At 41.7% G+C, this 17,823-nt stretch overlaps 1 protein-coding gene across 1 annotated transcript in view; it reads right to left on the reverse strand.

Moving 5' to 3' along the window:
- ELP3 (elongator acetyltransferase complex subunit 3) overlaps nucleotides 1–17,823 on the reverse strand; it is a 123,336-nt gene that overhangs the window by 85,093 nt on the left and 20,420 nt on the right. Inside the window, exons 4-7 of the mRNA XM_068973815.1 lie at nucleotides 17,099–17,169; nucleotides 15,791–15,854; nucleotides 13,600–13,668; nucleotides 11,199–11,353 (exon numbers count right to left, since the gene is read on the reverse strand). Coding sequence (XP_068829916.1) covers nucleotides 11,199–11,353; nucleotides 13,600–13,668; nucleotides 15,791–15,854; nucleotides 17,099–17,169 — 359 coding nt within the window. The remainder of the gene's footprint in view (nucleotides 1–11,198; nucleotides 11,354–13,599; nucleotides 13,669–15,790; nucleotides 15,855–17,098; nucleotides 17,170–17,823) is intronic.

Below are 17,823 nucleotides of genomic sequence, written 5' to 3' on the forward strand. Positions count from 1 at the left end.
AGTAAGAGTAAGACAGACAGACAGACTCCTTCTCATCACTTTCATTTAGCACTGGACAAAATGTCCAAGCTTTTGCAATAAGGAAGAAAAGCATCCACAACCTAAAGGAAAAAAATTAAAATTCACTGTATTTGCAGATTACATGATTATTTTTAAAGAAAATTCTAGCATATCTACAAAACCAACTTACAGAACTGAGTAGTGAATTTAGTAAGTTCATATGCTATAAGGTTAATACACAAAAATCAACTATGTACCTAGATACTAACTGCAAACAATTTGAAAATACAACTGAAAAAAATTTCACTTAATATAACATCAACAAACAAAATATTGGGTTGACTATAAAAAGTCTGTCCTGTTTAACCCATGTGAACTTCTGGCCAATCCCAAATTTTGAAATAAATTTAACCAAAAGCTTACAAAATCTCCAAACCAAAGACTGCTAAGAAAAATTAAAAACTAGAAGACAGACTATGTTCATAAATTGGAAGGCTCAATATTAAATTGTTAATTTTCTCAAAATTTTTCTATACTTTAAACACAATAGCAATCCTATTACACTTTTTGCTAGAAATTGACAAACATAAACTTTATACAGAAGGGCAAAGGACCTAAAATATCCAAAGCAAGCTTAAAAAACTAGGACGGAGTTAGAAGATTTACACTCCTTCAGGATATACCCTAAACTACAGTAATCAAGACTGTATACATTAGGTATGTATATAGAAAAAAAGAAATCTCGACGCCTATCATGCACTACACATAAAACATTAAATCAAGATGGATCATAAGCCAACATATGAAACTAAACATAAAAGTCAAATCCACAGAAAAAAACACAGGAAGATATCTTCTTGCCTTGTGAGTAGGCAAAGGCTTTTTAAGAGATAATACAAAATAAGCAGTAATTATGAAAAAAAAAAACTGCTAGATTAAACTTCACCAAAACAAAACACTCTGCTCAAAGATTTTAACGGAATGAACAGTCAAGTCACAGACTGGGTTTTCATGTTTGCAAAACAGAGATTGAACAAAGGACTCGAATCCAGGGCATATAAAAAATAAAATGTAGGCAAAAGATTTTAACACACACTTCACAAAGGAAATATACACAGAAAGCATAAGTACATAATAAAGTGCTCAGCATCATTAGTCATCAGGAAAACGCAAATTAAAAGCGCAGTGAGATGCAACTACACACCCACTAGAATGGCTAAACTTCCAAAGACTGGCACTACCTTACTCTGGTGAGGATGTGGAGCAAATGAACACGCCTATGTTACCAGTGGGAGTACGAATGATGCAGCCACTTTGGGAAAATGTCTGGCAGTTTTGAAACTAAATGTATGATGGTTATTACACCCAAGAGAAATAAATACATACACTCACCAAAAGACTGCACAAGTATGCTCACTGAAGTTTTATCATGATCTCTACAAACTGGAAATAGCCCAGCTATCCATCAACAGAATGGATAAACAAACTATGGTCTACGCCTACAAAGGAATTCTACCCAGAACTAAAAAGATAATGGCTATTATAAAACTCAACATGGATGAAGCTCAAAATATAACTCTCCATGAAAAGATGTCTCACACAAAAGAATACGTATTATTTGGTTACATTTATTTGGTTGGCCAAAATGTCCGTTCGGGTTTTCTTACTGACTTACTAACCCCGAACTAACTTTTTGGTCAACCAATACATGAAGTTTAATAGGCAAAACTCATCTATGAAAGGAGAAAACATGAAAACAATGGTCGCCTCTGGGAGTCCGGGTGGGGATTTACAGGGAGGAGGCAGGAGGAACTTTTCTGGGGGGCAATGATGCTCTCTGTCTTAGCAGGGTTTTGTTACACAGGTACATGCATTTGTTAGAACTCATCAAGTGGTACCCATAGCATCTGTGCATTGCATGGTATGTACATTTACTGGAAAAGAAGACTGTAGTGAACTAGCTAATGATGTGCATGATGATGTATTTGGGGAAAGTGTACCGAAGCCTGCACCCTGCTTTAAAATGTGTTAAAATAAATAAATAAGAGGGAATGATGAATGCACAGAAGTGGCTAGTTAGCTAAGTATGTGGTGAAGCACATATCATAGAACATAGGTGCTAAGTATGTGATGTTCACTGGAAAATTCTTTCCACTTTTGTTTCAAAAAAAATGTTGGGAGAAAAACTAATATCTCTTTATGATGACTAAGATTGTACCCTAGGTTGTGCTGCCAGTGTCAAGGGTCCTGGTTAGCGTCTGTGAAAATCTGATTTACCAAGAGAGGGAGTAAGAGTGATCAATATGTAAAGTGAGGGGTGGGTGGGAGGTGGGGTGCTGGAGCCAAAGCCCAGAAAGGCAGCAGATGATCACTTTCAGGGCTTCGCAGGTGCTCTGCTTTCTCTGTTACTCTGCAAATCTATGAAATTATCTCCGGGGCCTGGTGCCCAGCGTTACCTAGCACTCTAGTTTTTCCAGGACTCAGGAGGACACAGTTGGGGGCTTTAAACTCACTGATGGACATGGAAAAAAAAAAAAAAAGAAAGGAAGGAATGGAAATGAATTAAAAATTCCACAGGGAGAAAGTATGACTCACCCACTCCCCTTTTAAATGGCATCTTGTGAGAACAGCCAAGAAGCTACAAAGATTGAATGTAAAACTGCTTCTGGGCAAGACTGATTAGAAAGGAATACAACTGTTAAAAGGTTGCTTTGAGTTATTTGGCGACATGTGCATTCTGGCGAATGGGTGACTCAGACCCCACTGCCAGTCCTTTTCATCTCCAGGGTGACGATTTTTGAAGGACGAGAGTCACCAGTAATTGATGATCTCTAGAGACTACTGCGGGCTTAGTCTAAGTGAGAGCAGTGATTATCACTTTGCTTGATTTAATGAGTCTTCACAGGAACCATCCCTGCTTCGTCCTTGACTCTCTGTTTACTCAGCTTTCCAGCGTTCCCAGGTGCAGGGAGCTAGTATACCGCTTGCTACTACCCTGCCATAAATGCTAACCAAGCTCACCTGGTTAGGGTTTTCCCTACTCTAACTCTTCATCTTTTCAGAAAAAAGCAAAACGTGAATTAGATGTGACACACGATAGTGAAGCAGGGATAGAGTCGAGCTAACCGTAGAGCTTGACGTGAATTCGAACGACGGCTACTAACTTTCAATGAGGTTGACGATACGAATAATAACTTCAAGAAAATTTATTTATTTTTTAAAATTTGGCTGTGCTGGGTCTTAGTTGCAGCACGTGGGATCCAGTTCCCTGACTAGGGATCGAACCTGGGCCACCTGTATTGGGAGTGTGGAGTCTTAGCCACAAGACCAACAGGGAAGTCCCAGTGTGTAACTCAGCACTATATCTGTGTAGTCATATTGACATCAACTACAAGGAAAATAAGGATTCCCTGGTGGCACAGTGGTAAAGAATCCGCCTGCCAGTGCAGGAGACGCAGGATGCAATCCCTGGGTCGGGAAGATCCCCTGGAGAAAGAAAAGGCAGCCCACTCCAGTATTCCTGCCCGGAGAATCCCATGGACAGAGGAGCCTGGTGGGTTACAGTCCACAGTGTCACAAAGAGTCAGACATGACTGAGGACTCATGCACGCAAACTAGGAAAATAATAGGAAAATAAACATGAATTCACTACCTTACATCTGAGAGAGGTGAGCCACACTAGGGAACCCAAATATTTTTCTTAAATACCATCTGTGCAAGAGAATTTAGAGAACAGTAAGGTAAACGTCCATCCAAAAATTTTGCAGGAAATGTTATGTCCAAAACACAGTACCTCTGGGCTGCTCTACATTTTGCAAGGATGTCAACATTTGAAAAGTTTTCTGCGTCTCTAGTTCTGTAGTACCAACCAGACAACTATTTCTTCAAATTACACAAAGCTTCCCTAAAAAACAAATACCAACTTTATTATAGGGAGCTGGCAGTAAAAATTTACCTACACAAACACAAGACTGCAAATTTGCTTTTTCTAGATTATTTCATAAAAGCACAGAGGCCAGGAGAAAAAAAGCAAAACATGTCAAGTGGGCTGGCAGGACTCAGTGCAGCATTTATGGCTGGTTTAATGGCTCCCAGACTGTACTTTCACTACTTCCTGAGAGCCATTCATATTTGCTGCAATGAAAACTCAAATCACATATAAATTTTTATCTGAAAATAAAGTGTTTATTGCCCCCTTGAGGTAAATTAAAGAACGGAAACAAAACAATGCCAGCTCTGGTCTGTCCTTTAGAGAAAGAGGCTTTCTTCTTCAAAAGGCTTTTTCTACACACATATTGTGACCTGAAGTTACAGAATAAAAGTTCATTTCACCCCAAAAAAGGACGATTTATAAACACCCCTAGGCATCAGACCATTTCTGTAAAAATAGAGCTAAAACGTCACACAAAGAATATCAGTTCAGTCATTCAGTCATGTCCGACTCTTTGCCACCCCATGGACCACAGCATGCCAGGCTTCCCTGTCCATCATCAACTCCCGAAGCTTGTTCAAATTCATGTCCATTGAGTCGGTGATGCCATCCAACCATCTTGCTCTCTGTCGTCCTCTTCTTGGCTTCAACCTTTCCCAGCATCAGGGTCTCTTTCTAAGGAGTGAGTTCTTCATATCAGGTGGCCAAAGTATTAAAGTTTCAGCTTCAGCATCAGTCCTTCCAATGAATATTCAGGACTGATTTCCTTTAGGATGGACTGATCTGATTTCCCTGCAGTCCAAGAGACTCTCAAGAGTCTTCTCCAGCACCACAGTTTCAAAGCATCAGTTCTCTGGTGCCCATTCTTCTTCATGGTCCAACTCTCGCATCCATACACAACTACTGGAAAAACCATAGCTTTGACTAGACAGACCTTTGTTGGCAAAGTAATGTCTCTGCTTTTCAATATGCTATCTAGGTTGGTGATAACTTTTCTTCCAAGGAGGAAGCGTCTTTTAATTTCATGGCTGCAGTCACCATCTGCAGTGATTTTGGAGCCCCAAAAAATAAAGTCTGACACTGTTTCCACTGTTTCCCCATCTATTTCCCATGAAGTGATGGGACCAGATGCCATGATCTTCGTTTTCTGAATGTGGAGTTTTAAGTCAACTTTTTCACTCTCCTCTTTCACTTTCATCAAAGGCTTTTTAGTTCCTCTTCGTTTCCTGAATGTTGAATTTTAAGTCAGCTTTTTTCACTCTCCTCTTTCACTTTCATCAAGAGGATCTTTATTTCCTCTTTGCCTTCTGCCATTAGGGTGGTGTCAGCTATATATCTGAGGTTATTGATATTTCCCCCAGCAATCTTGATTCCAGCCTGAGCTTCATCCAGCCTGGCATCTTGCATGATGTACTCTGCATAGAAGTTAAAAAACCAAGATGACAATATACAGCCTTGATGTACTCCTTTCCCAATTTGGTACCAGTCCATTGTTCAACATCTGGTTCTAACTGTAGCTTCTTAACCTGCATACAGATTTCTCAGGAGGCAGGTCACGTGGTCTGGTAGTCCCATCTCTTTAAGAATTTTCCACAGTTTGTTGTGATCCACACAGTCAAACGTTTTGGCATAGTCAATAAAGCAGAAGTAGAACGCTCTTGCTTTTTCTCTGATGCAGTGGATGTTGGCAACTTGATCTCTGGTTCCTCAGCTTGTACATCTGGAAGTTCTTGGTTCACGTACTGTTGAAGCCTGGCTTGGAGAATTTTGAGCATTACTTTGCTAGCGTGTGAGATGAGTGCAATTGTGTGGCAGTTTGAACATTCTCTAGCATTGCCTTTCTTTGGGATTGGAATGAAAACTGACCTTTTCCAGTCCTGTGGCCACTGCTGAGTTTTCCAAAGTTGCTGACATATTGAGTGCAGCACTTTCCCAGCATCATCTTTCAGGATTTTAAATATAGCTCAGCTGGAATTCCATCACCTCCACTAGCTTTGTTCATCAAGATGCATTCCAGGATCTCTGGCTCTAGGTGAGTGTACATACCACTGAGGTTATCTGGGTCATTAAGAACTTTTTTGTATAGTTTTTCTATGTATTCTTGCACCTCTTCTTAGTATCTTCTGCTTCTGGTAGGTCTATACTGTTTCTGTCCTTTATTGAGCCCATCTTTGCATGAAATGTTCCCTTGGTATCTCTAATTTTCCTGAAGAGATCTCTAGTATTTTCCATTCTATTGTTTCCCTCTATCTCTTTGCATTGCAAAATTTTAAAGTTTCAGTTGATAAAATGTCAAATTAACTGTATCCTAAAAATACATTATACACATCTTCAGCTGGCCTAGCTAGCAAACAGACTAAAAATCTCTGCAGCAAATTTTCATGGAGGGGGGTTGAGGGGTGGAACAAGTCTAAGATATTTATGATTCAAACTCACTTAATGCACAAGGTCTGCAACAAGAGAACAGCTGCAGTGAGAAAAGAATGTATAACACATAAGCACGGGGAGAGAAAAATGTGATGGTCTGAACAGATGATCTGATCCTAAGAGGGCATTCTCAGAGTTCAGTGGATTTTTAGGCAGTAATCCTCTGAGGTACTGCTGTCATCCTAACGTCATGGGGCTTTGAACTAATTAAGGCTGTTTTTCCTCTAATTGCGTTTTATTCTAAGCTGTCATCTGTTTGTCAGTATTATTAGGAAGAAGGCGTTGGATTACATCATGACTCCCTCAAAAGTTTGAAAGACTTCAGCGTTTTACTCAGTATGACTCATATTCATGAATGATCAAGGTTCCGAATGAGCAGTAAAAATAAGGTCCCATTTCGTCCTGCTACTCAAGGCCCTGCAGGATGGAGATCAGGCTGACCTGCTGTTGCTCAAAGTCGCTTCATGGACACAGATTTAACCCATCGCCTCCTCTGGTGGCCATCACACAAAGTAGGCTGCTCACACCCACTCTTCCAGACGCTGAGCACTCCACCCGGGCACCTCAAACTGTTGCTGAATCTGAGGTTATAGCTTTGTCACAAAAGAATTCTGAAATGAAGTGATAGGTAAGAAGTGAATCTGGTCCCATCACTTCATGCAAACAGATGGGGAAACAATGGAAACAAGTGTCAGACTTTATATTTGGGGCTCCAAAATCATTGCAGATGGTGACTGCAGCCATGAAATTAAAAGACGCTTGCTCCTTGGAAGAAAAGCCATGACAAACCTAGACAGTGTATTAAAAGGCAGAGACATCGCTTTGCTGATAAAGGTCCATCTGGTCAAGGCTATGGTTTTTCCAGTAGTCATGCATGGATGAGAGAGTTGGACCATAAAGAAGGCTGAGTGCCAAAGAATTGATGCTTTTGAACTGCGGTGCTGGAGAAGACTTTTGAGAGTCCCTTGGACTGCAAAGAGATCAAACCAGTCAATTCTAAAAGAAGTCAGCCCTGAATACTCATAGGAAGGACTGATGCTGAAGCTGAAACTCCAATAGTTTGGTCACCTGATGCAAAGAGCCAACTCATTGGAAAAGACCCTGATGCTGCGAAAGATTGAGGGCAGGAGGAGAAGGGGACAACAGAGGATGAGATGGTTGGATGGTGTCACCTACTCAATCGATATGAGCTTTAGCAAACTCTGGGAGATAGTGAAGGACAGGGAATCCTGGTGTGCTGCGGTCCATGGGGTAGCAGAGTCAGACACGACTGACTGAACAGTAACTGTGACAAGCGGGAGAATTATTCCACTTATTCTGGGGAAGCGGCAGAGATTTCCAGGAATCACCATCCACCTTTTGACCTCTTTGGTCAGCCTTAGAACGGTCATGGCGCTGCTGGGTGTGCTATTTAGCATGCTAATGTATTACAATGAGTGCATGATAAGGCTCAGTGTCTACTAGAGGCTAACTGCTCCACCATCGTGGTTCCAAGCAGTCTGCCATGTCCCATGGCCGTGTCATGGGTTTCCCAGGTGGCTCAACGGTAAAGGATTTGCCTGCCAGTGTAGAAGATGCAGGAGACCTGTGTTTGACCCTTGGGTCAGGAAGATCCCCTAGAGAAGGAAACGGCAACCCAGTCCAGTCTTCTTGCCTGAGAAATTCCACGGGCAGAGTCGTCGGGTGGGCTACAGTCCATGGGTTTGCAGAGAGTTGGACACACGCCCGTCTCATTCTTTTAAAGGCTGTGTCCTGCCCACTTCCCTCATATTTCAAAACTACCCTGGAGATTTATTTAAACTTATGAAAAAGTCTCTCTACTCTTTTCATTTTTACCAACCCAAAGGAGAGCATTAAGACATTAAGGGGATTGAAGTAGGGTGAGCACAGCACCCTGTCCCCCATTCCAAGAGGCACCCCTACGTGGGTCATTAGTTGTCAATATCCGACCAACAGACGATCATTCAAAATTCATTCACCAGTTTACTTGTGGCTGCTACATGCCAAGAACCATTCTAATTATAGGATAATGAAAGCATCTTTGGGTTCATTCAAGTCCTACATCAAGACTCTGATGCTGGGAGGGATTGGGGGCAGGAGGAGAAGGGGACGACAGAGGATGAGATGGCTGGATGGCATCACGGACTCGATGGACGTGAGTCTGAGTGAACTCCGGGAGTTGGTGATGGACAGGGAGGCCTGGCGTGCTGCGATTCATGGGGTCACAAAGAGTCGGACACGACTGAGTGACTGAACTGAACTGAACTGAAGTCCTACTTATTATCACCCTGCAAAAAACTTAGAGAGGCACTGTTTGAACAACCTTATGATTAACTGTCATCCTGCACCCAACCCACCCCCACTGTAATAAAAAAGAATCCAGAAAAAAGCCTGAAGGCAGTGGGAGAGGGGGTGCAAGGAAAAAAAGAACAAGAAACCTATTTCTTCCAGTATTTTGAAGCTCTGGTGATGTATACAAATGTGTGCTCACACACACACAGACAGACACTCTCGTTCATTTTACGCCTGGCACGATGTCCTCCGTTATAACTATAGCCAAGTTTAGGCTCTGAAAACAAAGCTGCCTTGGATTCACAGGCCCCACTTCACCTCCTGTGGACCTGGGCCAAGTGGCTTCATCTCTCTGGGCCTCAGTTTCCTCACTTGTACAACAGGGATGATTTAAATATATAACTCAAAGATTTCTTGGGAGAATTAAGTAAGTAAATACTTATTGCAGCGCCCAGCACACTGCAGACAGTGTAAATGTGACTGCCCCCCTTCACTCCCATTTCCCACGTCCCTCCCGCCACGGTTCTAATGGATGCCAATGATGACCATGATTCTATCACCTCTTCCATGGCATGGCCACACAAAAGACGGGATCACACAGTAAGAGCTGCTCTAAAACTTGCTTTTTCATGTAGTGTACCCTGGAGATGCATGAGACTCTCCCATAAGGTAAGCGCATCCATTTGCGTGATGATAAACACCTGTAACAATCTGATAATCCTCAGTTTTATAGGGCTGGCCAAAAGTTCGTTCACATTTTTCCATGAAATGTTACAGAACATTTTTTTTCTGGACCATTTATTGCCAGTCCAGGCATCTCTTGTACTGCCTACACATGCCCCCACTTGAGGCATTTCAAACTTAATAAAGCCAAAGGAAAAGTCTTGACTTTTCTCCCACAAACCCATTCTTTCCCCTGTTCTTCCATCTTGGTAGGCAGCCCCACCCTCGGTCGCTTTCTACAACCCCAAACTGGGTGTCATCCTCGACTCCCTCTCTCTTATTACCAACCTGATTCAAAGTCCACCAGCAATAAAATATAGCTCTAACCCATCTACCCTTTTCTGTCACTGCGGCCACCACCCTCATTCAAGCAGGGGTGGGCACAACAGCCTCCCACCTGGGTTACCACTTCTGCTCTGGCACCCCTCAAATCCACTTGCCACGCAAGAGCCGGGATGCCTTCAGACCTACAAACCTGAACACGCCACTCTCTGGCTTCAAACCATTCTCCTGCTTCCTACTGCTGATTCCAACATTTGTAAGTCCTCAACATCCAGCGTGACCTGACTCCTCAAGCTCCCCTCATGACATCTGCTCCTTGGTTCGCTGGAATCTAGCCACATCTGCCTCCTCTCTGAGGAGCACCTCACGTTTCTTCCTTGTTTCAGTGTCTCTGTCTAATCTGTTTCCTGAGCCTGGCCTGACTGGCTCCTCCATATACTTCCCATCTCAGCTTAAACATCACCAGGTCACGTTCAGGATCAGCCTATGTTTCTCCAGCACAGCAGTCTGTCTCCATCACGGCACCTACTGTCTGTTATCTGTTGAACCAGCAGAATGTGAGCACCGCCAGGGCAAGGACAGCATCCGTCTTGTTCACCGTGTTGTTCCCGGTACCCCAGGCAGAGCACGGTCCCTAGTGGGCCTTCAATTAACGTTCAGTAATTAAAGGCAGAGTACTTAGCTAGGTAGCTTAGCCAGGTGTCCCTGAAATTTCTGAAAATAAAAACTATTTTAAGACTTTCCCTCCTAAAATCACCGAACTTAGCAAACTTAAGTTTTCTTCTCACTAAAAATGGAGACAGGAGGTATCAAAAGAAAGCATAGCTGTCTTCTGAATTATCAACTAGAATTTGAAACGAATAAACGATCCCATTCACAAAGAGAAATGACTCAACAGTCATCAGATAGTAAGTCATAAAATGATAACTATTAAATAATAGTCATTTGTTCTGTGAATTTGATAGCAGCTCACGGTCTCAGATTAAAAGTACCGCCCGTGCTCTTTCTGGGTGAGCTCACCAACTGCAGTCAAGGCCACTCCTGCAGCTTAGACCAGCTGAAGGCCGAAAAGATCTGCACAGTGATTTTGTATGTTTTGTTGTTTTTCTTTTTTTCTCCCCTTTCTTTTTATTCTTTTGCACAGTGATTTTGTGAGAATACTAATGCCAAGGGACCACAGTCACTTTTAAAAAACATAACCCGTCTCCCCACAATATAGCAGTAACAACAACCACTAGGACTGCATGAGACGATTCTCGTTAACTAAACTTATGGTGGTCACCATTTCATGATACAAGTGAAGTCATTACGCTGTACACCTGCAGACAGTACTGAATGTCAACTACATCTCAGTAAAATTGGAAAAAATGTATTTAACGGTACCACCCATGAAAACCATGCAAGTAAAAAGAATGAAAACCTCTCCCCTTGTCCCCCAAAGAATTAGGAGGATAGACACAGAGCAGAAGGAATTCTCAGACTGCTGCTAGGAGGATAAACCAACAACCACTCAGGTGAATATCATAAAATAAGGATTTCTTACTTGACGGCCTCATAAATATTGTTGGAGGTATGTCCTGATAAGGCATCGTGTAAATTTCGAATAAAATAATCTCTGTATTCTTCTGGAAGGGCCATAAATGTTCCACCCATCACGATAAATTCCACTTTATCCACACTGTGACCAAGTTGTTTTAACTGAAAGACAAAAATTCGTCAGCATTAGGAAGGATAGTCAACTACTCTTAAGTGGCTTACTGAAAATTTCTAATTTGACTTGGCAGTGTTTTCATTGCTACAGTTTAAAAGTGAGAAGCAAACATGTTGAGCAAATTCTACAGACTCAAGAAAACAGGCTCCAGAGTCCAAAAGAAAAATAATTATGGCTCAAATAAGAAGGAAGAGTAAGAATTTAAAATAATCAAAAGTTTGATGTCAACTTACAGAGTTAAGTGAACATTCAAAAATACAGAGAATATAAATTAGCAGCAAGATCATACAAGATATAATTGCATACACTGTAATAGAATGAACAAATCTTTCTCGATTATGTATTTTTTAAGGAGACTTCACTGAATTTGTTACCAGACTGCTTCTGTTTCATGTCTTGTCTTTTTGCCCAGGAGGCACGTAGAATCTTAGCTCCCTGACTAGGGACTGAACCTGTACCCCTGCACTGGAAGGCAAAGTCTTAACCCCTGGACCATCAGGGAAGCCCCCTAAATATGTACTTTATGCCAGACCTTGAGGTTAGCACTGATGACAAAGAAGACTGCAGGCAATATAACCAGGACTTGATGCAAACAAAAGAAAGTGAACACCAGATGAGAAAGCAGCATTAAGACAGCAGTTTCAAATGAAAACTTTGCAGTTTTGAATTGTGAAGATTCTGGATACAGGTGGCACCTTTTTAGCCTGGTTTCAGAGGTTGGGGGGAAAAAAATCAGTCTGAAATATAATATCTCCTCTACGTGGGGATACAATGATACAGATCTTTCCATTTTTCAACAACAGTAAGTCAAGATTCTAATTTTTAAAAACAGGTATTTCGATTTCTTGCCAGGTGTTGGGTTGAGAAAAACTCAGTCAAGTAGACTACAAATTATGAACCCTAATGTACTAAGTAAAGAGGATATCCGTACTTAATATGAGCAGAAAGTTATCTTTTTGAATACTAATTTCTGAAAATGGAAAATAGCAACTTATAAATACATACATCCTTATAGCAGGTTGGCCAAAAACTTCATTCTGGCTCTTCCATAATAACATCTTACGGAAAAACCCAAATGAACTTTTTGGCCAACCCAATACATATGTAAATCCTTACACATACGTAAGCGTATGTGCATGCATGTGGAACCCATGCAAATATCTAAGTATGTGTATACAGCTATCAACACTAAAGGAACACTCCATCTACGGTCGTTCACCAGGGGTACACAATTAAATCTTCCTGATAGCTTTTTCAAAGTATCTTGCCTGGACCCTAAATCAGACAGCACCGCATAACTCCAGTGGCGAAACATCATTCAGGTGATTCTAGTACATTCACAGCTGGGAAAAGAATCACTGCCCTCTGGTACTTTCTACATCTTCCAGAGCCCATACTCCTTCTTGGTAAACAGAAACCTTTCAAGCTCTACTGAAACATTTTAAATAAATTAAATACCATGGCTAAAAAAGAAATGAACACAGAAGTGACTTTCTGTTACATGTTACTTTCCCTTTCAGACTGTCTAGTTGCCTGACTAGATGTTACTATTAAAACTATGGACAGTGCTTGCGTTATTTTAAATTAGACAAGTTTAAAATGAAATTAATGTTCAGACTTCTTGAACACTGCAAGGCCACTGACATAGTACTTGTTTTTTAATCAGTTATATTAAGATATAATTTACACATTGGGTTGGCCAAAAAGTTCATTTTCTAGCCAACCCCACACAATAAAATCCATTAACTTTAAGTGCACAATTAAATGAGTTTAGAGTTGTGTAACCACCACAACCACCATTATACAGAACAATTTCATAGTTTCCACGAGTCCCTCATTGCCCTGTAGTCAATTCCCTATTCTCATCCCAGCAAACCAGCCACTATACTTCTTTCTCACTTGGCTTATGGAAGCTAAAAGTCAATCCACCCACCTATTGTCTAAGACCTTTGACACTGCCACACACTGTAAGTTTCGTAACACGCATGACTTTCTACAAACTCAAAGAACTTTAGAGACTATAAAATCCTTACAGAAAATAATATGCTCTTTAAAGCAAGTGGCGTTTTTGACCCTGCTAGGAACTGCAAAACTGTCCTCTCCCTCAAATGGGATATTAAAAACTTCTGAAGGAGAGAAATATTCTTTCAGTTATTTCCGGTTCGACTCAAATCAAGCAACAGTACCTCCTGAGTATAAAGATCTAATATAAAAATGCTTTGTAAAACCTTACCTGTTCTATCCGGTGTCTTGTCTGCAGGTAAGGGTCATATCTGGCACGGATAGCTCGCATGGAGGTTGGCTAAAAAAAGAAAAATATCCTGTCATGCCCACATTGAATTAAAAATAAGGTGTAGTTTCAAAAGGGTTGTATAAAAAACTAAAATTCTCTTGGGCTCCTTTCTTCCTTCCTCAGTTTGGTCAGTTTGAAATAATGACCTGAAGATTATCTGGCTGGTCTCCATTCAACAGCAGGCAGCTCCCTGGGTCATAGTTACAGCTTTGTGTAAACGCTGATGGAACCCCCAGGGTCACCAAACTGTTTTGCTGCCCTAGACAGAGGTGTGCATGCATATTCAGAAAGAGTTCCTTGAGAAAATAACCTTTGCACCAGATCATTAAATTACAACACAGTTTGTGATGGCTTAACGCGAAGTCTTCATGCCGTCGTACAAAGCAACGGCCACCAGACAATGTCCTGGTAGAAAATGTTTCCAGCTACTGAGCCCTCGTGTGGCAGCTACTGAAGCCGTGTGCCTGGAACCTGTGCTCCACAAGGGAAGCCACAATGAAGAGGGGCCCTGTGCACTGCAGCCAGAGAAAGACTGTGTGCAGAGGTAAAGACCCAGCACAGCCAAAAATAATAAATAAATAGAATAAAAAGAAAATGTTCCCTGAAGACACATCGTTGAATGAGAAAGGCAAGGTCTTGACAGACTACGTGCGGTGTGCAAAGCCAGGATGGAGAAGATGAATCGCCTTTACATCTATGTGCTGTTAATATCTATGCTGGATGAACAGGAAAGGGCCGAGACTGACTGACTGCTCAGTGGGCTGGAGCCGAATGGGGTGTCCAGGGAAAGTGATGAGAGGGAGCATTTTCACTGAGCGATTTCTTTTGTATTTTTACAATTTGATCTATTAAAAAAAAAAAAAAAGGAAAAAAATGAAAAACCATACATAAGAAGATAAATCCCTTAGGTTGCTGGCTGCCAGCCTCTTCTGAAGGGGTTGACTGCTTGGAAAGCCTGCTCGGTGGCCTCCTGCTCTCGCTCTTGCCCCCCAAGAGCCATCAAAGGCCTCTTAAAACCTACCTGGATTATACCATTCCTCTGCTTTAAACCTGGATGGCTGCATGTGACACCAATCGGGTTGGCCAAAAAGTTCACTCGGGTTTTTCCTTGACAGTTTATGGAAAAACCTGGACAAACTTTTTGGCCAGCCCAATATTACAAACTTCTTGCCTTGCCTTACAAGCCTCTGTGTCACTGTCTCCCAGATCTCATTCTCCCCTCACCCGCTCTGCTCCAGCACCCCGCCGTTTCTCACTCTGGCTCCGCCTTTTATCTCTTCTCTCTGCTAGGGATGCTCCTTCTTGATTTTCCTGAAAGCCTTCTTCTTGTCATTCGGGGCTCAGTTACCACGTCACCCCTCCCAGCCACCAAGCTAAAGTCACCCTCTCCTATATCTTACTTGACTTTACTTCCCCGCTTCCCATGTCAGCTGGTACTTGATATTTTTTCGTTTGTTTCATTACTGTCTTGTTGTTGTCCAGTCACTAAGTCATGTCCACCTTTTTGTGACCCCGTGGACTGCAGCATGCCCGACTTCCCTGTCCTTCACCATCTCCTGGAATTTGCTCCAACTCATGACCACTGAGTCGGTGATGCTATCTAACCATCTCATCCTCTGCTGCCCTCTTCTTCTTTTGCCTTCAGTCTTTCCCAGCATCATTACTATCTACCCTCCGCTTATTAGAATGCAGATCCACAAGACCTGACCTGTCTTTTTCACGGTTGCAGAGGCAGGAAAACATCCTGGTGAGGTGCACAGAATTCAAGGCCTGGCCCTGTTACATTCGGGATGTGTCTTCCAGGTCAGTGGTGAAAGCCTTCTAGGCTCCAGTTTCCTTATCCATAAAACTATGATCATAATAGTGTCTACCTTCAAAATGCTGCCAGATTTAAAGTTGTAAAGCATTTAGAACAGTGTTGACATATGTCACTAATAAGCGCTTAGGTAAGTATTTCTGCAGTGACGGGAACAATACATAGAGGCACTTGGCAAATGTTTCATGAATGAGTAACTTGTGCAATCAAGAAAAAAATAAGAAAGAAAAATTTTAAGAAAGCCAGTACTTGTAAAAGCATATGCGAAGTAAAGTATGACATAACATTCCTCCGGTCAGCCTCACATTACTTTACCTCATATCCAGTGTAAGACTGGGTGGAATATTCGAAATCTGAATCAGGTCCGCCAGGGCAGTACCTGCCAATACAACAAAAGGGTGACGGTGTCAGATTCAGAACTCAGCTCCACCGTCCAGTGCAGGTACCTGCAGCCTCCATAAAATCCTGCTTGAACCAGCTTCATTTTCAAATCCTCACAGAAGATTGTACCTTTGTGCTATCTGCAAGTATTTACATTTCCTACTAACAAGTAAAAAGGTAAACACATACAGGAACAATACTGCAGCAGTTTTCAGAGTACTGCAGCCGCTATCATTTTATTTTTTTATTGGAGTGTAATCGCTGTACGAGGCTGTGCTAGTTTCTGCTGTTTGATGAAGTGAATCGGCTGTATGTATACATACAGCTCCTCCTCCTGGAGCCTCCCTCCCCACCCCACCCCTCCAGGTCCCCACCGAGCACCGAGCTGAGCCCCCCGTGCTATAGCTAGCGAGCTATTGTACACACGGCAGTGTACGTGTGTCAGCGCCCCTCTCTCAACCCAGCCCCCCTCCTTCCTGCTGTGTCCACAGGTCCACGCTCTAATCTGCATCCCTAGTCCTGCCCTGGAAATGGGCTCATCTGTATCGTTTTTCTAGATTCCATATGACAGATGAATGGATAAGGATGGTGTGGTGCGTCTATACACTAGAACATTACTCTGCCATAAAGAGGAGCAGAATTGGGTCATTTGTAGAGATGTGGATGGACCGAGAATCTCTCATACAGATTGAAGCGAGTCAGAAAGAGAAAAACACATATTGTGTATCAACACACCATCATTTTAGAAGTTTAAGCTTTTAGGGGCAAATAACAGCGCCTAAATCTTCCTAGTTTGGATTGATACTCACAGTGCTCTCTTGGTAACTACACTTAAGAAAATTTTTCTCCTGATTGATCTTACTATCTAGAATCATGCATATTCTTCTAATTTTTCTAATTAAGCTTAAGAAGTTTAAAGATTACTTATAAGGGTAGCTTTTGGGGGATACTTTGCTGATCCAAATTCATTTTAAATTTCTGACATTTGGAATTCAGGCTTCTCATACTTCCAAGTTTCATTTATCAAGTTAACAGACTACTGTTTTGAGTTCTATAACCTATGTATTGTATATTGAAACAAATTAAAATCTTTATATGTTTCATTTTTAAAGCACTGAACTAACTTATGAAGCCTTAATAAAGTTTTAAATATTACCAGCACACACTGATCAAGGCTCTAGGACTTGCTATATCAATTAAAATGCAAACACATACATGACTTATTAAAATCATCATACTCACACACATATATTTCCTGTAAAATTGATGTGTGGACATCTGTGGGGTTTGCACATGACAGCCACAACAGCAATCTATAAAAGAAAGATTAATAAAAAAGCAATTGTGAAATAATTCATAGGAAATTCTGGAGAGTGGTTATCTCAGAAAATGGGAGAGGACCGCAACACAAGGGCCTTCAAAAGTGCTTGTGATGTTGTGTTTCTTAAACAAAGCCGTGGGCACCAGGGTGATCTCTTTTCAATGTTATTAATCTTCAGATCAGATAGTACAGAATGAATCTTGGAGGAAGGGTCCCTGCTGGGGCTCCAAGGGAACCACGTGTAGACACGCACAACCTTCAGTTTCCTGACCTTGGAGCTCACCGTCGGCAGTAAACAGACGTCGAATGGACCATGATGGATCCAGGATTGGGAGAGAAGTGGACCAGAGCCCCGTGTCCATCAGGGCCTACGCAGGTTCACTGCAGCCTGATTTCAGTTTGGTTCAGTCGTGTAACAGGAATTTCAGCTGTGGAGTTAGCATGCAAGGCCTCTTGAGAAAGATGTACATTTACTGAGAAAGCATGAAGGTTTGGGTTTTTGTGTAACTTGGGTGTACAGAGCTCAAAAGTCTGTGGCAGTTTTGAAGAATGAAGTATTATATAAAATTTTGGTTATTAAGGATTTAACTTTGTAGCCTTCCTATCTGGAGAAATAAAATCCTTTAAATGAAAAAAAAAAAAAGTT

Source organism: Capricornis sumatraensis, chromosome 6, assembly GCF_032405125.1.
Source record: "Capricornis sumatraensis isolate serow.1 chromosome 6, serow.2, whole genome shotgun sequence".
In the NCBI taxonomy this organism is placed as follows: Eukaryota; Metazoa; Chordata; class Mammalia; order Artiodactyla; family Bovidae; genus Capricornis; species Capricornis sumatraensis.